Here is a 24,373-nt window from a genome sequence, read left to right on the forward strand (position 1 = left end):
TCTCTTTCTTCCTACCCCTCTTTCATCTTTACCCAGCACATTCCTCTCTCTGGACACACACAACTCAAGCCAGCATAAGGAAAATAAAAATTTGTGAAAAAAAAAAAAAAAAAATCATATTTAAATCATAACATAAAAAATAATGTTTACTTGTTGATAACATTAAATGATCTAAAATAACCATTTGACTCCAAAGAATGAATATCTTCCCCCCCCCCCAAATTTTAGATAGTATTTTTCCGGGGTTACACAAATTAAAAAAAATACCAACTTTATAGAGATTTGTTGAGTATTTTTCAAGTTTTAGCAAAACATATATACACACAGTTCATATATAGATACAATCGATCCCTTTGGATTTCAGTTTGATCAAATTCAGACATATATTTTGAAAATAGGAATTCATCACATCAACTAAACAAAACAAACCCTTATTCACAACGCTAGTTTCATATTCTTTGTAAACTAGTAATATAATTACTGAAATGATAGAGATCTTCCTAAAATTCCAGTTTCTTTTTACGTTATATATAAGACTTTGATATTTCATTATCTTTTCCATCTCAGCCCCGTTTAATTCAGCATCATTGGGGACACTAACTTATACTAGGGTTGTTTCTTTCTCCTTGTCTCATATCACTATCTCTTAATATTTTTATTTTCAATTTTCTTATTTTTTTCTAGCTGGGGATGGATCATCCTACTGGATGGCAAAAATTTAATTGTCTCATACCACTATCTTATTGTTTTAATTTTCTTATCACTTTGTTTTTGCTGGGGGATGGGGCATTCTACTGGGTGCCAAACATTCTCCCATTAGTTTAGTTACTCCAACCGAGAGGTCTTTTCAAGATTCTAACCGTCCCTTTATATACAACTGTTTGTACTTCTCTTGCACTTGGTTCACCGGGTATATTCGCCAGATAGTTTTTGAAATTCTTTTTCATTAGCCTGGTTACTCCTATAATGACTAGTATGATTGATAGCTTCTTAAGATTCCAGTTTCTTTTCATGGCGTACATAAGTCCTTGGTATTTTGTTATGCATCTAAAAGTGATATTTCAAACTTAAGCATGATAGACCAACAAAACTACTACTTCAAACTTAAGCGTAACAGACCATACTATTTCAAATTTATGCATGACTAATCGGCCAACATATGCTTGTAAGCAATGCCATACCCATAACAGCTCAGGAGATTTAACGTTTGGGATGTTTTACAAGATTTACAATCAGTCAACAAATATCTTTTTAGTTGCCAATACTCAACTCTCATTGCATCAGAGAAAATTTAATTCGGAAAGAGAATTCTGACCCATCAAATTATTTAAAAACCTCCAAGAAATTATTAAGTATTTTTAAAAAATAAAATTTAATGAAGTATTTTAGTTTATTACCAAAAACATGGTACAAAAATTACAGATGAAAATTGGATAATTAAAACCAAAGTTTGATTTGTCAGCTTAAGTACTATCTAGGTCCAACTTTTAAAATCCAACCATCATAATCTCCTATATAATAAAATAGTTGCAGAAATTCCCCTCTGAACAAAAGTATTGTAGGTTTGCAAAAACAAATGCCACATACAAATTAAATACATCTAGCCTAATAGCCACTATCTTATGTACTTTTTGACCACAATTATAGACGCATTTCGTTGTGATAATAAAATGCTACATTGCATCCGATGAGCAACACCATCACAATTGCAACATCTTTAGAGGAAGGAATTCCCATTTTTCTCTTTAAATATTTAGTCCTACTACCGCTACCAGTAGTCACCGGGACCAATTCTACATTTTCCAATGATACTGTGATTACACCGACCATAACTGGCTAATAGATACATAGACATAACAATCTTTCCAACTTCTGATTCATAAATGATAAAGTCTCGCTGTCAAAGTCCGTCTATTCTAATTGGCTGAGCTCTGACAATTCTCATATTCTGGAATCCAATTCTTCTCTTTATAAATGAACGGTTACTAAATTTAAAATATGACATCATTAAAGAGACATTTGATCAGGTGATGTATCTAATACAAAAAAAAAAACAAAAAAACTTCTGTTATTAAAGAAATTGCTCCAAAAAATTAACAACTGTAAATTTGTATTTCTATTTTTTTTTCCTTAGTTTTTTTTTTGTTTTTTTTTTTTTTTTTAATTCCTTGCGTATGTTCAGTTGGGCGTTCATTTGAAAAACAAAACATAATTTTTGTTGTTAAATAAAAAAAAAAAATGTAAATAAATAAGACAAACTTTAACTATTCTGGTTTGTTGTTTTGTTTTACGGCATATCAATCCTTTTTGGATTATTTAATGCCGAATCCAGTTATTTTGTAGACGGTTTTTATTCTTCCATCTCTTTGTATCTTCAATCGCTAGTTTGTAGTGTTTGGTTTTGTTGTTTTATAGTGGATTTTATCGTTTTTGTTCCCTGCCCTGCAGAACATGAATGAGTTTTGCAGTGGGAGAGGGAAAAGGGTTACAGTATTAAAGTTTGGTATATTTTAAGTTAGGAAACCAGTCAGGAAGTGGGGAAGATAGAAAGAGAAAAGGGAAATGGGAAGAAGGAAAAGGTGGGTTGTTGTTTTTGGTTTTAGTTTTGTAGATCATAATTAAGTTTTGCAAAAAGAAGCAGAAAAACAAAAAGCATCAATGTTAGGTGCATTTCGTCTCAAGAAGCTGATATTAACCATTCCTGATATAAATAAATATTTATATATTCAGTAAATTTATACTATATTTTTATTTTTTTGTATTTATTAAAAGCTTACTTTTCATTTTTTCCCCACTCGATTTATTAATAAAACACTATATTTTATTACAAAAATTAAATTGGCTAAAATTTTTTATTGTATGAGATTTTCAAATGCATGCTCACATACATGTCCTAAAATTAAACCCTCATAGTTTCACCTAAGATATCCACAACTATTGAGAACATAAACATACATTTGCCCCCCCCCCTTTTTTTTTTGCATTTGTTTTCCATTTATACAAACTGAGCCACAGCAACGTGTGGCTGGGTACAGCTAGTTTTATATATTAAGCAAGTAGACTTTGAATCGATTATTGGGTTTTTAAGATCATCCCTACAACCAGCTGAGAGGTCTAACATTTATGGCATTTTTGTTAGATAATGTGACCCTACGTTAGCAGACTAGTAGTTTCATCTAGTACATTAATATAGATTTTAGTAATGGGCCCCATTTTTTACTTGAGAATCATTGACTTCAAAACCTGTCGAACACAGGGGGAGCAGCCACTTGCATTGAGGCTTTTTGTATGAATGTGATTTGGCAAGATCTGCGAAATCACGTTCTGGAGATGAAATTTTGGGAAGAGGATTTTTAGGTGGCTGTTCTTGGGAGTAGAAAGAAAGCACGTGTCTTAGGATTATAGCCAGTGAGTTCTTAATTATATTTGCATAAAATAATAAATAAAACGTTATTGTTTCATTGTTTTGAACATTATAAAAAATATACTACTTCATAAAATATTTATTGATTTCTTTATATCTTTTTAGAAAAATGAAATACTTTTTTTTTTATCTGAGACCATTTGTTGCAGATTTTGTATCACCTATTACTCTGCACCACCAACATTTCAATATGAAAAAGAAACCATAAAAAATATTATGGCATGAAACTTATTACAAAATATATAAAACTAGCAAATTTATTTTTTTTAATTATTTCGACTATTATCCTCATCTTCTAGTTGTTGCTTTCTACGTTTCGGACATTTATTCCTCTGGTCTTCGTCAGGTTAACTGTAATGGGATAGGAATGTCGAATCCTCCAACTACATCCACAGCAATTACTGTTTTCAGTAGTAGTTGTTATCTCACCACGGTTTGGTCAAGTAATCTTCTGACCGACTTTGGGTAGGATTGAAATCGCTACCTCCAGACAATACTCGCTATAAGATATTAAATAAAAAACAAATTTACTTATCTCCCAAATAATTCCAAAAAATTAATTCAATATAGCAAATTTGGATTGAAAAATTAAATCAATGTTTTTTTTTTCATTTTTTTTGTTAAATACTGGCAAAAAATAGTTTCCAATAAAATTCAATTTAGACTTTCTTTTTTTTACCATATACTCAGAAACTTATAATCTAAATATAATTGAAAAAGTAGGTATTTTCTTCCTTCCCACTCCAGAAAGATGCGATACAAGGATGGAAGGTGGAAAGAATAAGGCCAGTGCCCCTAAAGGTGAAGCACTCTGACCTTTTAAAAATTATCTGGGAAGTCTTGTCGGGGCATCTCAGGCAGAAAGCAATACACTTACTTCACCCAAAAAGATAGAAGACAACAATCTGAGAAAGTGGACCGCCTAGGATTACTCAGAACCACACCTCAGCCCGACAGATGCAAGGTCATTCCTTACTCAAAAGTGGTCAAGACTGTCAGGGAGTGTCAAAGGCGTACCTTTGATTGGTATGATTATAACTTACTCACACAAATATAAATCATCTTTTTCATTCTCGTTCACGTGAGGCGTTTTTTTTTTTTTTTTTTTTTTTTACAGAAGTGATCTCAGTAGACACTGCTCCACTCATTTGACTTATTCAGGCTGTGCCAGGTCAAGGATCTCAGTGTTTGGGATTTTCTCAAGATCTTGAGATTTCAGCTTTCACCTTTGGATCAACAATTGGAATCTTGGGAATGTGTGTAACATCTTGTGTTGATATAAATTATGGGAAAGTAAAGATGGTTTGACTATCGTTTGTTTAGTTTTAAAACATTTCTTTGCTTATGTCTTCTGCATGAACGATGCTTAACTGGTTGAATTTGACATTTCTGCCATGATGCACCATCAACTGTTGTATGTAATTCTGGAGTATAAAAAGATTGTTTGTTTTAATAGTGTTACTCTTGTCTTCATAGCTTTTCAACTTTTTTAGTTAAAAAAAAAAAAGAAAAAAAAGGGAGGCTTTAGTTTTGGACTAACCTTCAGGCCAAAATTAAAGTGTAGTATCTATTCTTCAGATGCTGCACTTTCCATGAGCAAAGCTTCTTTCTTAGAAGTGCACGACTGGAACTCTTCCGTTTGCCTGTTTCCCACCTGACTACAACTTGGATGTCTTCAAGTCCAACATAAACAAATTCCTGATGAACCGCCCCCTTAAGTAAGACACTTTATCAAATCTCCATTACTAACAATTACTACGATACTATCCCATTGATTACTGTACATGCAATAACCCTTATCCCCGAGTGGCTTCCGGGCCTTAAAAAACGACCCTGGTGACTAACTCTGTCCGTGGAGGAGGCAAAGTAAATAGGAACCTTTGTATTTTAAGTTATTCCAATGCTTGTTAGCAAAATCAGATGTTAATTTCTTTTCTATTTTAAACTGAAGTGATAAAATTATTTTTCCTCAGCACCAAAACCAACAAAATCTAGGCCATTGTTGAAATAGCTTTCTACCAGTTGATTGAGCTTGGCTTTGATCCTGTGCCATTCATTCTAGAAGGTACCCCTTCCCCCAGGTTTTGCCTCCTGTCTTTCAGATGAAGTTTATTGCTCTTTATATATATAAAAAAATTATAAAAAGATTTGTATCTTGTGATGCTACACTTCATCTTTATAAAAATAAAAGTTATAAAAGATATGTGAATAAAATATATTTTTTAAAATCTCGATTGTTTATACTTGTGATTTTATGATGCATAAAAATTGCCTCAGTCTAGAAGGATTTCTCCTTCACTGACCACCTACATACATCGCACTTTAAATAAATATTGAATTTTATTAAAAACGCACAAAGAAAGATAAAAAACAAAAAGAAAACACTGTACATAAAAATTAATCTTGGTAACAAAAATCCGAACAAGTCAGTTATTTTATATTTGTTTCTGCCATTAAAAAGTTTGGTTATAATAATTTTATTTAAATTTTTTTTAAATTATGTATTTTTTAATTGACATCATCCGAAATTCTCAGTTATAACGTTGGCTTATTTATTTATTTGATATTATTTTACGAGCTGCCCCAGCATAGTATAAACACCCCCAACCACCCCATGTTAAGAACGGCTTTTGAGGTTGGGGGTGTTTATTCCGAACGCCGTTCTTAACATAGGGAGGTTGGAGTGTTTATAATATGCTGTGGCACGTCGTAAAAATTTACCATTTATTTATTTATTATTAATAATAGTTTTATTAAAAAGTTCTGTAAATATATATATATAAAAAAAAAAAAACGCACTGAGAAATACACCCATTTATTTAAATATATTTTGTTTGAATGCGTTCGTTTTATTACTTACATTAAAAAGTTTTGCGTAAATAGAAAAGTTTTTTTTTTAATCCTTAAAAGTTTTGTAAATATTTAATATTAAAGAAAATGATTTGTAAATATATATTTTTTCTTTTAAATCGTAAAAAGTTTTGTAAATATATTTTAAAAAATCTTGCTCACGAACATTCGAACATCTTTGCTATTTGACGTATTTACAAACAACCAACAGCAATGTCAAGGTCGAATGACCGGTGCCACTTGAAATGTTCGACAATCTTTGTCTTCTGTTATGGTATTCTTTACTTGATCCATATATTATATATATATATATATATATATATATATATAGTGTTTAGAAGAAATTGGCTCAATTACAGGTGTAATACTAGTGTTGGGATGATTAATCAGAATCGAAAAAAAAAATTGAAACGTTTTTGGGGCATCAGAAAAAATTGTGCCTTTTGTTCGATGTCAAAAGCGATTCTTTTTAATGCATTTATTTATTTGTTTAAAACTTGTATTAATGAAATGATAAATGGTGAAAACTAAAATGTATATATTACTTCCACAAGTGTATTTTTATCTTTACAAAACACAGGTTCATATTAGTTTTTTTTTTTTTTTTTTTTTTTGCTGTGCCCCCCCTCCTCCTAAACTAAAAAAAAACAAAACAATTCTATATGTAAAAATTTATAAAGAATCAGAATCTGGAACTTAGTGGTAATTGTATTGGAATCAAGAAAGATATTGGAATCGTCTTATCACTACTAGACAGTATACAAAATTAAAGTGAATAGCTTTATGCCAGCTTTGGTTTCGAATAAGGGAAAAATAATGTAATTTCTTCAGCCAACAGGCTAATGACCACTTTAAAGGAACAGAGCACGCATGAAAAAATACATAAAACAAATAAAAACACGGCAGGAAGATTGACAGACAACGCTCCTTACAGAGATGCATGGATGCATTTAAAAAAAAAAAAAAAAAAAAAAAAAAGAAAAATAACAAAGAAGAAAGACATTACCTAATGCTTGAAAATATTCAGAACATCCATGAGCCGCATTTTTCTCAATTATATCTGAAATTTAAAAAAAAATATTAAAATACAAAGTTTATGATGAACACTTTTTCAGGCGAGGGAGGGAAATGAGGGCAGAGTTGAGATAAAGATTTAACTTGCATAAGATGATATCTGAATGTAGAGTTGAATGTGTAGATTTAGAATGGATAGAACTCAGCATATCAAGCATGCAGTTTTGATTAATATGTTAAACTTGGGTTATTAAACTGAAAAAAGGGGAAATATTTGGTGCAAGTCCAGAGTTCAACCTAAAAAAACACAAAAAGTTTTTATGATGTATGTTAGCTGTCATGAAACAAAAACTTCATATTCCAAAAATCACATCAATTGATCAAGTAATTTTTTTTTATATAAAGAAAATCAGTTTTTTTTAAATGATTTTTAGTGATTTTAATAGTACATCTTATCCAATAAAAAGCCGAGTTTGATCTCACTAGTTCGAATTGAGTTGTCACTCCCTTCATTTATTAAATATAGCAGATCAAAATGCAACATCTTGCTTTTTCATAAAATTTGATTTTCTTAGTTAAACCCCCCCCCCCCAAAAAAAAAACCCCAACTACTTGACCAATTTATGTGATTTTTGGAATATGGCATTTTTTTCAGTGACAAGTATGTACATAATAAAGATTTTTCTGTATTTTTGTTTTTTCAATTAGGTTGAACTCTGGACTTGGACCAAATATTGATTGTATGCAATGACAGATCTGTTACAAAAATTGCTCATCATTCAAGATTGATGGAGGAGGGTGAGGAGGCAGATTACGTTGACTTGAAGCGTAAAGCAGAAGTGATTTTAGATATGTCCAATGGACAAGATAGGATTATATCAATTAGAATTACACCACAAGTACCCCTTCCCCTAACAAAAGCTTTATTTAAAATCAATGAAAATGGATTTAAAACAAGGATGACATGTAATTTCTCAGGCACACTATATATGCAAAGATTTAATTACATATTTTCAACTAAAATGAAATTCAAATTAATTTGAAAAATTCCTTTTTTTATTTAGGTTTTTGTAGTAGATAAAACAATTCTTTTAAAATAAAAATTATTTCATTACATTTTTGTTTCAAAATATATAGCAGGTATATTTTCATTAATGTTAAAAACATAATTTTAAACATTTTTTTTCCTTTTTTTTTTCATTTTATATTTAGTTGAGGTTTTCAAAGATCAAGGGGCTACCTTCTTGTGGCTAACACTTCATCTCTATATGAGACACATAGATATTTGAATATCTTATTAATGTTCTCTTTTAGATCTCAAACATTAAGTTAGTGAAGAAGTTAGTAATATTAATTTTCTTCTTAGTCTTACTAGATTCCGGGACAAGAATTCATCTAGTCTGGTGGATTACCCAGCCTAAGTATGTTACTATAGACAACATCACTTAGAGAAGGTTATCTCGTATAAGCTAGTGTAGGTTAACTATACCAAGGGATCTTATTTGGGCTTTGAATATTATCTTATTTTGAATATTTGATTGAGGTTTATTTTTAAGAGGAAGCATTTTCATGCCAGGTTGTCTTGACAAACCTTCATAGAAAGACCTTAAACACTAAAGGATAGTGTGCTATTGCGTTCCACAGGAAGGAAACTCTGCTGTGTTCTGGGTCAGAATTTTTTCATCCCACACTTGAAGTAGTATACCTTTTTATTTAGCTCCTTACATTAAGTGGTTTCATACCTTATCTGGACTGATTTTCATTAAAAAAAAATTTTTTTTTCATCAAACACCAAAAAAAACAAAAAAAAACAAACAAAAAAACTCATATGACCTACCATTTTTGAAGCCAGCATTTTGGTATTGTGATTTTATCAGAGTATCTCATATTTTGCTAATTTCCTATTCAAACTGAATTTGGAACATAACAATCCCTATAACAGGCCAAGAGATCTAGCATTTAGAGTCTCTGACTGGAGGCAAGTTTTGCAATCAGTCAGCAGAGATCTTTTTAGCTGCTAATATTCCACTGTCGATGCCCCTAAAAAATTTTATTCTTAAAGGATTCTAACCATGAGTACGTACAAATTCTCCAAGAAAAAAAAATCCACATTGAAATAAAAATCACTCACCAAAATACACATCTGTTTTTATTTATTCAAATTTATTTGTCACTTCATTTATAGGAATTTGTTAATAATTATCAAATTTATCAATTAGCTCATTGTTGGTTGGTTGGTTATTTGTTTTATGGCTATCAACTCTTTCTGGCATTATTTAATGCCAAATCCAGTAATTTGGGAAAAGTTTTTATTAATTAAGTTCTTTATATCTTCAAATTTTTATTCATGGTGTTTGGTTTGACTGTTTTGTACAAAAAAAATTGGGTTTTGATTTTGCAGAACATGAACGAGTTTTAAAAAGGAAAAAACAAAAGCATTAATCTTGGGTGCATTTTTGGTCAGGAAGTTAGTATCTCCAGACAGCTCGATCTGATAGCACCAGCCGTCCTAACAGGTATTACCACTCTGGGCCAAAGTGGACCTGGGAGCAATGGTAACTATGGAGCAACTACACATTCCTGACAGCCCTCAAATGGAGCTTCACTACTGGATGTCTTATGATCATACCCAAGACTAATAAGTTGATTATGGTTTTTCTTGTTTGGTTTGTAAAACATAGCATCAAACTAATCTCACAGGGGAATCTTCTGTTTATAAATGCTACATAAATTATGTTTAAAACAAATTCAGAAAGACTCCAGTTGCATTATTGCCCGGCCTGTTATAAGGATTGCTATGGTTCAGACAAACGCAAGTTTTGAATGAGATTTGAACTCAATAAAAACTGTAGCAGAGTAACGTGCTGTTTTATAGCTCAGCCTAAACTGTTTATTCCTAATCCTATTAATGTTACCACTGCTACAACCATTTAGATGTTTCTCTTAACTACTAAGTAGCACTCAAAATTATCAGTTTCATGAGAAGGGAGAATACAAAATGATTAGTATTATTTGAGTTATTCAGATTACCATTAGTTTTTAGCATTATTCAGCAACATTTCTGTTGATGTAACTTCTGACCTTCTTCAGTTGTATCTTGTTGAACTTGGGAACCGCTCTGACAGACTAGGGAATCCATATGGAATTACAAATGGAATGGATTCCCAAGCTAGACAAAAAGATTCTGAGTTTGACAGGAAACATCTGAAGAGGGTTGGAGGTTACATCAACTGAAATGTGAAAATATCACTCCAAGATGAGAACAATAATCCAAATAACCCAAATAATACAATTATTAATCCTTATCTCAAAAATTAAGAAACACAAAAGAATTAGATTTTAAATATGCAACTTATTTCCATGAGTATCTCTTCTCGCATCGGAAATTTATAGACAAGAAATAGTTCAAAATTAGATATTTCTTTTTTTTTACTTATAAAACACTATGTTTTGAACAAATTAACTAAAAAAAAAAATAAATAAAAATAGCAAAAATATTAATGATTACAATTTTAGTAAAATATTAAACAAAACATTAACAAAGTTTGAGGGATGAATTATTTCGACAATTTCAGCTTTCTCATTAATCAAGTGGTTCAAAACGGGCTATGTTAGGTCTTAGTTATTTTTTTTTACTTTGTGGTATTCTTTGTTTATATCCAACCCCAAGGACTAAATAATCACTTATTTAGTAATGTTACTCACACAAACAAAAGCATAAAAAAGTAACCAAGTACATAACAAACATTCTGACTCGTATGCTGTTTATTAGCTTGGCAAGTGTACATTATCCTATGTACTATACATGCACAGTTGATGAGTTGCAGTGCACCTCCAGAGCACTGTACACAATTATTCCATTATCATTATCTGCAAGATAGGTCACAAGAATGTTGATTCCAAAGAACATGCAAAAAATGGTTGACATTTTCTGGACGTATGCAAATTGCTTTTAGAATAACCCAGCAAACATATCTAGATTCTTCAAAAAAGTTATTAAAAAATTGTGTACAGGCGATAATAATTCTGTAAAGATAATGACATGAATGTTTTGGAGTTAAATTGGGAAAAACGTTTTTAGACCATTCTGTGTCATGAGCAATAACAAAAAAAGAAAAAAAAATTGCCGCTATCTTGAAAATTTGTTGATCATATTAACATATTTACTCATTTAAAATATGCTTTTCTTCAAATTTCATACGTAATACTAAACTGATTTTAACTCGAAAATGCTCATCATGTCAATCTTAAAAAAAAAAAAAAAAAAAAAAAAAAAAAAAAAATTGCCGCGATCTTAACAATTTGTTGATCTTCTTAACATATTTAATATATTACTCATTTAAAAAGTTTTTTTCTTCAGGTTTCATATGTAATACTAAACTGATTTTAACTCCAAAATATTCGTCATATCAATCTAAAAAAAAAAAAAAAAATCACTGTTGCCTATACACAATTTTTAATCATCTTTTCAAAGAATCTGTTCATGACACGAATCTATATGAATTTACTGACAACCTTAAGAATTTCCACTGCAGATCAGCAACTTAAGATGAAAACAGAAGTCACCACTTCGAGGCTCAATCAAAGATTCAAAGCAAATGGTGGAAATATTCTAGTTCTCTACCGCTAAAGAAGTTCACGCAGGCAGCGTCTTGAGTGTTTGAGATGAGGATTGATTATTCATATTATTATTATTATTATTATTATTATCATCTACAAGGACACATGGCATAGCGGATAAAGTACTTGATGAAATTCAGTTGTATGTTACACTTTTCTGAGGGTTAAAGGTTCAATCTTCAGTATGGGTGACACTGAGAATACAATTGCAAATTACTTAGGATTTTTACCCAGTCATGGCTGATGGAACAAGAGCATGTTACTCTCATGGATTAAATAAAGAGTTCTGTTCGAAATTTTGTGCAGATTCCAGAAAGACACTAGAGTTTAAAAAGATACACCTGAAGCAGGTTGGAGGTTATATTGATCAAAACGTTATGAAAATAATGTTCAAAATGAGAGCAGTAGTCAGAGGAATCAAAATAATACAGTTGAAAAGGTGATAGTTTATAACATTCTGATGGCTTAATCTATTTTTTTCTTTTAAGCCATAGTCATAAAACCGTTAGAGGCTCCTAAGCTTAGGAATATTATGATAATTATAGATGATACAGAATTCCAAAAATGTGACAATGATACATGTTCATTCACACAATGCCCTTTTCTCTTCCCTGCAACCTTTGTCTCAGAGAAGATACGTTGCGAGTCTGTCTCTGCTTTATTGTTATTTTCATGGCAAGTGATTGTCTGAGCTCCAATCTAAGATTTGCCCCTTCGCCAAACTTCCACGAGAAACACTCGTCTAGCTGAGAACACTATCAATAATTTCCCTCTTTATCTGTGCCTAAACCTAAACGTAGATTCCATGAACAAAGCTTCTTTCTTAAAACTGCACACCTGTGGGACTGTCTTCCATTTGCCTGCTTTCCAGCTAGCTACAATATGGCTGTCTTCAAGTCCAATGTAAACAAGTTCTTGATGAGCCGTTCCCCTTAAGTAATCCAATTTACCAAATTTACGCTACTAACGATTACTATGATATTGTCCCATTAACTACTGTACACTCTTTATCCTTATCCTTGAGTGGCCTCTGGACCTTGATAAATGACTCCTATGTATTTTTTATTTATGCTGTTTGAATTGTGTATTTCTGCAGAAATAAGCAGGCTTCTCATTGGTCGGTTTGACCGCCCACGATTTTGTTTGAACCTATCAGAATTCTTGTTCTTACTAACTGCCAAATTTATCTTTTCAGACCGCTAGTTTTCAAAGAGACAACAGGTTGGAATGGACTTACAAAAACTCACTTGTGGCTTGTAGCCTCAAACCTGTTGTCTCATTGAGATGCATAATGCCCTAATGTGGGGTGAAATGTTATTATCATTTGCAAACAACAATGCCCTTATGTTGGGCAAAATATTATATTCTTCGCACACTGTTCTGCTCTGTGAACTTTGACTTTCAAGAATACTCATAATGTCTCTCAGAGACGAAATTAACGTCTACATTTTGACCTCTCCTTCATCCCCATTCATATGATTATGTACAGTGAACTCCATGAGAACTGTCAGTTTAACAGCATTCATCTTTGGAAGGTATCACTTAACTCATCACTTAACTCATCGACCTGTTGCAGCCTTCTTCGTCAGGGGAGTTTTGTATCCATTTCCGGGTGTTACCGGCCCATCTCGGCAGATAGCTAAAGATGACACATTTTTTGCAACTTGGATCTTTTTACTTTAATAAAATTTACGTTGGAAGTTTTAAGAAAAAAAAAATAATTCTGAGGCAGTATGATCAGGACTGCAGAACACAATGTGAAAAGCGATCACCATTACATCTTTGAGCAAACACTGGTGTGATTATACATAGGATCTAATGTGAATGCATATCATTGCAGGTTTGGTCTGTTCACTCACAGCGCAGGGTGGTATTTAAGCATTGCCGTGAGGCAACAACCATGAAATAATCTGTAGGCAACAGAAACAACTTTTACATTCCGATGAGTAGACAGCAGATCTAATCCAAGCAGATCATATACTCCAGAGGGAACGGGATCACAGCAGGGAATATGTAGTATCATAATACATAGAAACATTGGAAAATAAACTTTCAAATGAACAATCAGAGACATCAGAATGCAGAAAGCAATAAAGTAAAAATGCAAAGGGAAGCTGAGGACAAGTGTGCTCTCACTTCAAGACAGCGTACCCCTTAACATTGTTTATGTTGCAGTAGATGAAGCAGTCAAGCTTTCAATTGCTATACCATCCATCATACTCTCTAAATTTAACTCCATCTGATTTCTGCCGGTTTCTTAAACTGAAATCCCACTTATATGATCACCATTTTGGAAACAATGATGAAGTCCTATCTTCTATGAAGGAGTTTTTGGAGGACAGAGATGTTACCCTCTTCCATAATGGGATTGTAATACTTGAGATGAAGATCATTGATGTTAAGGGAGTATAATATTCATTTCTCTTCCATTGCAAGAAATGTGACACCAGGGTAGGAAAATGAGATTGTCAGCGCTGCAGAGGAAGGACACTCTGACCCTGCAAAAGATACCCCCATTGACATTAGAATTTTAGGCAATTAGCAATAAACTCCTTCTCAAGGAAAGAAGGGAAAGCCTGGGAGGATGGACCTCCTAGAAATGCACAGATACTGGATTAACAGGGAAAAGGTCATGACTTGATTTTGGTGCCAAGGGATAAAACACCATAGTGACGGGATAATAAGGGGGCATATATTAAAAAAAAAAAATATTGATAAAAACTTTCATACTTTTTTTTTTTTAACAAAGGAGTTACCATTATCAAGGCCCAGAAACCACTCGAGGATAAAGGTTAATGAGTGTAAGATGGTCAGTGAGACAACAGTGATCGCTTTTGATGGGAATTAGGTGGAATTGGACTAGTTATGGGGATGGGATAGCAAGAACTTATCCAAATTGGACTTGAAGATGACCATGTTGTAGTCAGCTGAGTTTCTTCGGTTCCTTCTCAGTGAGGCACTGACATTTTTAAACAGTCTCTATATATGTTCTTTATTTATAATTTTTTCTTTTTACTATTAGGTCATCATTTATAAAGGCCAAGAACCACATGAGGATAAGTTTGTTTTGTTTTACAGCATATCAACCCTTTTTATTATTTAATGCTGGATCTAGTAATTTTGGAAAAAAGGTTTTATGCTTCAAGTTTTTTTATATCTTCAAATATTTATTCAAGGTGTTTGGTTTGGTTGTTTTGTAGAGGAAAATTGTTGTTTTTGACTTTGTAGAACATGATTGAGTTTTGCAAAAGGAAAGGAAAAAAATACAATAACACCAACATTCGGGGCATTTCAGGTTAAGAATCCAGTATCTTCATACACCCTGACCTAGTAGCACCAGTTTGAGGATAAGAGTTAATAAGGAACACTATAGGAGTACTAACATTGCTGAATGTAATTTATGCATTTAGACATTTTTCTCAGTTATTTTTTCCCTCACTAGCAGTTAGAATGGCATTACTGATTAAACTGTAAGAAAATGCTGAAAGAGGCAAATAATAATGAATACAAACTTTTAATTTTTGACTTCTGGCGGATCATTTTGACTTTAAACTTCATTAAAAGTAGTTCAACAAAAAAAAAAAAAAAGAAAAATAGAGACGATCCCTTTAGGTAAAATGTACGTAAACTATGCGTTTCTGATCAGAAATCTTCATCTAAATCCCCAAACTCAGTTCAAAAGCAGCATCAATGTAATAATGTAAGAAAACATGCAAAGAATATGGTCTTTACTTTTTACAAGACCCCACAATGTTTTTCTGTAGCGGACTTCACTGGTAACTTTGAGTCTGCACTTGGTGTAGGATGCTCGCGTGATACAATATCGATGTTCTACAAAGAAAGCCTCCGTATAGGGCACGGAGGCCATTGTAGTGGAAGTGTCTATCACATATAACATTCCAGGTTGACTCTGTTTGTAACATACCTAGCAAGGAAAGAAGAAGAAAAAATACAATGTGTATATTAAAGTCTAGTACAAACTCTAAAAGCATTTTATTATTATATTTGTATGAATACGTGTGTAGATGAACAAGCAAAAATAACATTTTCAAATTGACCTATTGAATATTGAATATTAAAATAAAAAGATTTACACATACGGCTAAATCTATTCTATTTACATTATTGTGCAATATTAACTAAATAAATTGGCGCTTATGCATTATAAATGGATATCTAAAAAAAAATCAAAAGCCTCCGTATAGCTTATACTATAGATCATGGAGGCCCATTTTTAGCGGAAGTGTCTATCACATAACATTCCAGGTTGACTATTTGTAACATACCTAGCAAGGAAATAAGAAAAATACAATATGTAAAAAGTAAAAGCAATTTATTATTAACTAGCGGCTGCGTCACGTCAGCACACAAAACGCCAAGTCAAACACAAAATCTAGTACGCTCAACATGTCGTACACTCAACATTGTCTTACCATCAACGTTTACCCTGTGAACTTGGAGTATGGGAAATTCCCATATGCATAAAACAAAATCACTAAAAAAAACAAAAATACCCTAACAAAGGGTAAGGATAATGAGTAAACGTTGGATAAGATGGTTAAAATTATTACGAACTTGTGAGGATTTGAATCTGGAATCTTGTGATCCGTAGTCAGATGCGTTATCCATTGCGCCACAAGTCCTGTCCGTATGCTGAAAGATGTTACCGTGACTGTATACAGACAATGCAAAATACTGTTGACATGGGCAGGTAACTTTTTTGACAAAAACCAAATGGTCCAAAAACCCTTATTTCAGGCTTTTTGTGCGACTCGGCGTTGTTTGTTATATTAATATAGATAAGGACAATCTAGGGACTCACACCTTTCAGGGAAAAAAAGAATTTTTCAATTTGGTGCATCCGTTTGAAAGTTTTATTGGTATATATATATATATACACACACACACACACATAAATAAACATTTAGGATTTTATTAATAGTATAGATTATTATATTTATATGAATACGTGTAAATGAACAAGAAAAAATAAAATAAAAAAAAAACTGAAGAAAAATCTATTTTCAAATTGACCAAAAACAATCTCCCTGTGAAGAAACCTATAAAATATACTGATACCTCTAAATCTTTTGATTTTTCCGATTCCGATTAATTGTCCCAACACCAATATATATAAGAGAAATAAAATTAAAAAACTGCAAGTTGAACTTTACAATCCACATTTGTTTGACTGATTACTCCAAAAAACAATTTACAAAGTCCTTATTCTGCAGAGTTTCAAAGAATGCTATTCTTGTTATTCTTCTCATCAGAGGACATAAAGAAATCAGCAAATTTGTTTACAGTTTTAGTTTTCTTTCTCTTATAATAAGCTCTACTACGCATATCGAGCTTTTTTAATTCGGTTGGAATTAAATTTTCTATATATAAATACTTATTTATATTAGTTTGAAGTTTACCATTGCGTATATCAGGTGAACACTACATCCCTTTGTTTTCATTAATATATATATATATATATATATATATATATACTTGTTTATTGTTATATAAACATGCTCACATCCCGCTGCTACAAATAGCCACTTGTAGCAGCAGGATGTGAGCATGTTTATATAACAAACAAGTATTATCAGCTCTTTTCATTGAGCACTATCTAACAACCTCGTTGAATTCATTAGTCCATTACTTTTGAATAAAAAAACCCCGAGTATATATATATATATATATATATATATATATATATATATACTCGGGTTTTTTATATATATATATATATATATATATATATATATATATATATATATATTAGCACATTCTTTACTGTTACAATTGTTTTTATCATTTACAAATTCTTTTCCAAGTGTTTGAAAAAAAAAAAAAACAAAAAAAACAACTGACACATTAAATTCCATTGCTAAATGATTATTGTAATATTCTTGAGCTTGTTAGGATGGCTGCCATTAAAATTTAAATATCTCTAATTAGGTTTGGTGTATATAGATGTGGCTATTGTGGACATGCACATCGAGGAACGGAATAGATGTGTTTGATTATTTGAGCAGAATGCGATTATATGAACCAATATTATAAATACAGGAAGCAGTATTTTTCATACTAAAAATAATTCTTTGAAAATTTATAATGCATCATACACTTCAAGTCATAATCGAATTGTTATAAGCAAGCGGACGTTGTTTTGTCTGTGATTAGAATTTGTGATTAAAACTGAGAAAAAAATGCAGAAAAGTTTGATGTGTATTAACTCTACAAAAGAACTAAAATTTATGTATTATGAATGTTATTAGGTCAATCATTGTTGGAATGTTTGCAATAGAAACAGAGTTTAGTGTCAAGACTTTAAGAATTGAGAATTCAAGGAAGAATCAAAAGTTTTGTAGTGTCATGGAACTGGTGATGTAGGTACTGAAATTAAGTCAGCCAAACCACCTCAATGAATCTATTATTTACTTACTTAGGCCTCAAATGCATCAGCTCTAACACCTTCGAAATACATAGATCTATCCACTTAATTTCTGAACACCTCTCAAAGTTATTAAAACAGCCACAGTGAAAACATTCAAACTCAGAAAGAAAATCCTGAATTCCAAGACAAAAGAACACAAAACAAAACAAATTAAAAAAAAAAAACAACGGGTTCCTAATACTCTTCAACTATAACACAAACTTCCCACTTACTAACTAAAGATTTTAAACAACTTAAAACAGATTTCAACATTAACTTCTTGTTCATTGCACCAGCCATCGATCCCAAAAAGCAAACAGCAAATCTATCAGCACATAACCTAATACCAAATCACTTCAGTCGGAATTTTTTTCCCTTGGTTCAAAGCCAACAGAGTCTAAGCCATTTAAAATTGACCTCTTCCTTATTGACTGTCTTATATTGTTGGTGGTCCTGTGCAGTTCTACGAGATCCATCCTCCCAGGCTTTATCTTCTCTTTCAGAAAGATTAGTTTATTGTTAATCACCTGAGGTGCCCCTACCCACCTAACACCAAACCACAATTCTTCAACCATGTAATAAACTGTTGCTAGGTTTGCAAGCATATATAGATTCTCCCATCACTTTACCAAACTCCCAAATTAGAATCGACCCCCAATCTCGCATGCCAGTCATCTAAAACATTTACTACATATATAGCAATGAGTGGATATATTGGAGAGACAGGTACTCAGTTCTGCCTAAAATTCAGCAATCACAAACAAAGAGATAATTCAGCCCATTCACTAATGGCACAACACTATAAACTACTACATGACACAATAGAAAACATGAGATGAATTACACTCCGCACAGCATTGCAGAAAAAAATAAACACATATAGAAATTAAATACACACTACAGTCTGAAACTCAGATATTGGAATTTTGAGCTTCTACACCCCCCTCCTCCTCAAACAAGCTTTAAAATATAGAGGGATTCACAACAGACAACACTGCAGGAAAACGATGAAATCGTCAATTAAAAGCACAAGCAAAACCGGAAAATCAAAACTTAGATATTCCTCCATACTAAAAACAAAAATAAAAAAAAATTGGTCATGACAAAACAAACATATATAAAAAAAATCACATAAATTGATCAAGTAATTTTATTTTTAAACAAGAAAATCAAATTTTATAAGTAACAGAAGAGGGGATATCTGGTCCGCTGTTTTGAAAACAATCTAAAGAAAACAAAGGGAGATAACCCAATTCAAGCCTATAAGGTTTATGTTGTAAAGCCTACAAAATCCCATTAATCACTCAAAAATGATAGTCTTTATAAACTACTTGATCAATTCATGTAATTTTTGTTTCATCATGGGTACAAATTTTTTCCTCATTTTGTTTTTTCAATATAAGGGGTATTCAGGACAAGAGCCAAAAAATTTGTTAACTACACACACACAAAAAAAAAAAAAAAAAAAAAAAACACACTGAAAACGAAATAAAATGTACTTAATCACACACATGCACACAAAATGCAAAAAATTTTAATTTATAGGTAGATATTTAAGGAAAAGTTTTTTGTTCGACAATAAAAAGCATCACACACAAATACAGTAAGATTTAAGAGAAAAATAGACATAATTTCTTTTATCAAACCTAACCAATATAGGCACATGAAACACACACAAATTTTGCCGTTTTATTTTTGTTTCATAATTTAAAACTGATGAGGAAAGGAAGATTGTTTGAAAATTCATAAAAGAAAACATTGCTACAAGAAATTTGTTTGAAGATAAAAATTCTTCACACCGAAACATTCACAGATACAAATACATTGAATACAGTGCAAAGGCTGCCGCAAAGGTAGGCAGATTCCGTCTATTATATTAGAAAATGCTCGCACTTTGGAGTATTGCATATCTCTACAAAGCCACTATTTTCCCAAGCAGATATGGAGATCATGTCCGGTCCTCGTGTTTTTGGTGTCCGTCGCTGGAACCATGAATGACTTGATCATGCCGTCAACTCTGCTGCCAACCAACAGGGGTGGATGGCTTTTATGCGATAAACACCATTGGGACTGGCTGAACCCATTCAGGGTGAATGTTGTTACAGGTACAGGGAGCATTGTTGCCAAATCTGGACTAGTGCATCCACCACTAGTCTATCTCTCTTAGACAGGACCGCAAAAGAGGCCCCAATCTAATAGATCCTGCATTATCAACCAACTCCAACCTGTCTAATCGCCACAATATTACATCCTTGTACCTGTTTTACAAGTACTTTAATGGAATGTACTCTTATGGACTTGTAGCACTAGTGTTCCCTGAACGTAAATACCCTTGACAAACCCGTCTAGCAGCAAAATCCACACCTTTATTACAGATGTCCCGAGATACAAAAAAGCCTTCTATTCTAATAGCTTCTTCCCTTGAACTGTTAGACTTTAGAATTCCCTCCGTTTCCCTGACTGTACTGACATGCAGAAGTTTAAATGTAATGTGAACAGACATCTTATTTCCTTACATAGTATCCTATAGACATGGTCCCAAACAGTAATCACTTACACCCAAGTAGCAATATGCCTTGTTTGAAGTGAACAAGATTTTTTTTTTTTTTTTTTAAATAAACAAGTAACAAATTAAAACAACGCTTTTGGATTTATTTACACTTTTAAAGCCGTCAAACTTTTGCCCGTAAGTTACATATTTATTCGGGTATTTTTTTTTTTTGTTATATTTTTCTGCATGATGATTTATTTAACCTCCATTTATTTACATATACTCATCCAGAGATAAATTGTTTCACTGCATCACAGTTCTTTAGTGTGGCTAGATGAACAGGTCTGAGATTGAAAAACCCAACAATTTTGTAAACTGAGATCTTACCCACTATACCATCAGCACAAGTTATAAGAGAAATCTAGATGTTTATATATATATATATATATATATATATATGTGTGTGTGTGTGTGTGTTGTGTATGTGTGTGTTGTGTATGTGTGTGTTGTGTATGTGTGTTTTGTGTTAAAGAAAAAAAATTATCGATTATAGAAACCAATATGGTAGAGTAAGGATTAAATGATATAAGAAATCTAATATTATTGAAATTAACCCTAAAAATAATTTGAGGACATTAAGGAGCATTTATTGAACATCACATTTTTGCTAGTAAGTAAATACATTGAAAAAATGCAAAGCTCGCGGTTTGTTTACAAACAAACGTGTGAGCACTTTACGAGTAGCAGACGGATGTTTATTTAAATAGACATTCGGACAGATTAATTGCGGGCATCGCTTCCGTAGTCAGGGGGTAGAACTGCCGACTGTCAACACGACGGTTCTAGGTTCGATCCTCAGCTTGGGATAGGTGTTAGTCTAGCGGCACTGATGAGTTGTGATACAACGAAACAGGACTGTATGTCGATGACTAAAATATATTTTATAAAGCCCCCCTCTTGGGTTGAGCACTATCGTAAATAATCTCACTCGCTACTTAATTTAGCTGAAAAAATGCGAAGCTCACGGTTTGTTTACACACAAACGTTTGAGCACTTTACGAGTAGCGGACGGATGTTTATTTAAATAGACATTCGGACAGATTAATTGCGGGCATCGCTTCCGTAGTCAGGGGGTAGAACTGCCGACTGTCAACACGACGGTTCTAGGTTCGATCCTCGGCTTGGGATAGGTGTTAGTCTAGCGGCACTGATGAGTTGTGATACAACGAAACAGGACTGTATGTCGATGACTAAAATATATATATATATATATATATATACATACATACATACACATACAAGCAAAAACATGCAATCATATATAGTATATTTTTGTTAAGCTGAGAATACAATATGATGAATAAACATTAATAATCACCCCCCCCCCAAAAAAAAAAGGAGGCATTAATGACTGGGAGGATGATATCGTATCGGAATATATAGTACACAACTCTCCCTCTCCAAAAATAAGTTAATCTTGTTCCTGAGAAACAAATATATACTACGTTAACTGCACACCAAACAAGAGGTAATGCTTGGGAGGAATGTATTGTGATGAATGAAAATATTCCAAACTACTCCCCAAAGGAGGAAATAAATACCGGGAGCCCCCCCCCCCCCACCTCCCCCATAAAATAACATTTTTTTGCTTGTCTGTACACCTTTTTAATTTAATCATTATTATTTTTTTTAATTATTTCAGGTTAAATTGAGTAAATTAGAAGTTAAAGTTTTCAAGTAAATGGTTGGACACTATTTTCCCCATTTAAAGATCATTTAAATATTAGAATCATTTTTAATTGAAACAATTTCCGATTAAATTCAACTTTTTAAATACGACACAAGAAAACGTTTACAGAAAAGTTGTTTCGATTTTTTCCTGATATAATCAGATCTCCACTCGTATCTATTAAAGCAATTTAGGCGAGAATATATTTAAGTACTGAATACTTTAAAACTAAGACAAACCTCTCACTCACACACATACATAGATGACCTAAAATAAACACTGTTTTGAAACAGCTGTAAATAACCATAAGGAGGTAGTGAATAATAACCGTCTTTAATGCAATTTAGGTGACAATATGGGAAAGTAGCGAATCATAACATACTTGCTGTTCAGTAGCAGGTGAATTTTTAGGTCCAAGAGATGCTCCTAATGTCAGTGTGTAAGTAATTGTCCGCTGCCTATTTCCATCTGCATCGGGTTCTTCTTGCCAGGGTGGTAACACAAGTTCTGCAAAAAAAAAAAAAATAAATAAATTAAAAAAAAAATTAAAAAAAAAGAGTTAAAAAAAAAGTGTGTAACAACTTTCTTATAAAAGTATGTGCTTTCAACCTATCCTCAATCGCATCCCTTTTTTTTTTTTGAAAATGTAATTCATACGGAACAGATATATCTTTATTTTAACACAAGAAAAATCATAAGAAAACTATAAAAAAAAAAAAAAGCCTAATTAAGCAGATTTGTTATTTTTAACAAAGTTTTCCTACATTAAAAATTGACACCTCATCTCTACAATAATATAAATGCAACTTTGTGTGTGCGAGTTCGTTCCTTATAGACTCCGAAACGGCTGGACACATTTTCTTTAAAATTTACAGAACTTTAGTGTATGAGTCTGGGAGTGATCTTAATTAAATTTTGTCTCAGAATACCCCCCCCCCTTAATTACCGATAATCGAAACCATTATTTTATCTATCATCGATAGTCATTTTTTCCATGTCGTCGCTTAGCAAAATGATAGAACAACAGGCTGTGAAAATTCTATTGTGGGTAAGTTGATAGCATTTTTTTTTTTTTTTTTTTTGCATGATGTGGTCTGTAGGTTCAAACTCCGCATGTAAATTTCTTAATGTTTTTTTTTTTTTAATTTACGTGTGTGTGTGTGTGTGTGTGTGTATATTTTAAAAATATCTTATTTTTGCAATATAAAACTGGAATATTATGGTACCTTAATGAAACTTTATAATTGACAAGCAAGTGATCATAAAGAAACTGCAGAACAATCTCCACATATATTTAGTGAAAATATGATTCAGAAGTTTCTTATTTCGGTTAAACAAAACATAAGCCCCCAACAACCAAGCACAAGTAGTATGTCTGGCAACACAAGATAAGAATTATACAACGGCACCACATAAATTCTTACAACGAATAGATAGTCGATGTTGATCTTATGGTTTCTTTCACATACAGTTCTAGAAATCATGCCCCCCCCCCCCAACCTTGCCAAAGTAGTTGATTTTGAGCTGGAAGAATAGCTGCTAAAGAAACAAATCAGAAATTGGATTGGCTGGCACATTGCATCCACTGTATCGGGGCTACGTTGATCAGTAAGGTGTCAATATAACCAAAATTTACTAAAATAATTTTAGAATTACAAAAACACGAAATTATTGGAATTACCAAAAATACACGTCAAAATAAGCATAACAAAATGCATCAAAGCAACCCCCAAGCAAGGCCGGGTTATAGTGCTAGCAATATATATATATATATATATATATATATATATATATATATATATATATATATATATACAC

The 24,373-nt window shown here is 32.2% G+C and overlaps 1 protein-coding gene across 5 annotated transcripts in view; it reads right to left on the bottom strand.

Moving 5' to 3' along the window:
- LOC145248896 (protein Aster-B-like) overlaps positions 1-24,373 on the bottom strand; it is a 465,755-nt gene that overhangs the window by 18,164 nt on the left and 423,218 nt on the right. For all 5 annotated transcript variants that reach the window (XM_080110668.1, XM_080110669.1, XM_080110667.1 and 2 more), the window contains 3 exons: positions 22,938-23,062; positions 15,641-15,833; positions 7,281-7,334 (listed from right to left, as the gene is read on the bottom strand). In XM_080110668.1, the coding sequence (XP_079966794.1) occupies positions 7,281-7,334; positions 15,641-15,833; positions 22,938-23,062 (372 nt within the window). The remainder of the gene's footprint in view (positions 1-7,280; positions 7,335-15,640; positions 15,834-22,937; positions 23,063-24,373) is intronic.

This window comes from Euprymna scolopes, chromosome 27 (assembly GCF_053919585.1).
Source record: "Euprymna scolopes isolate OS-2025 chromosome 27, ASM5391958v1, whole genome shotgun sequence".
Classification (NCBI taxonomy): domain Eukaryota; kingdom Metazoa; phylum Mollusca; class Cephalopoda; order Sepiida; family Sepiolidae; genus Euprymna; species Euprymna scolopes.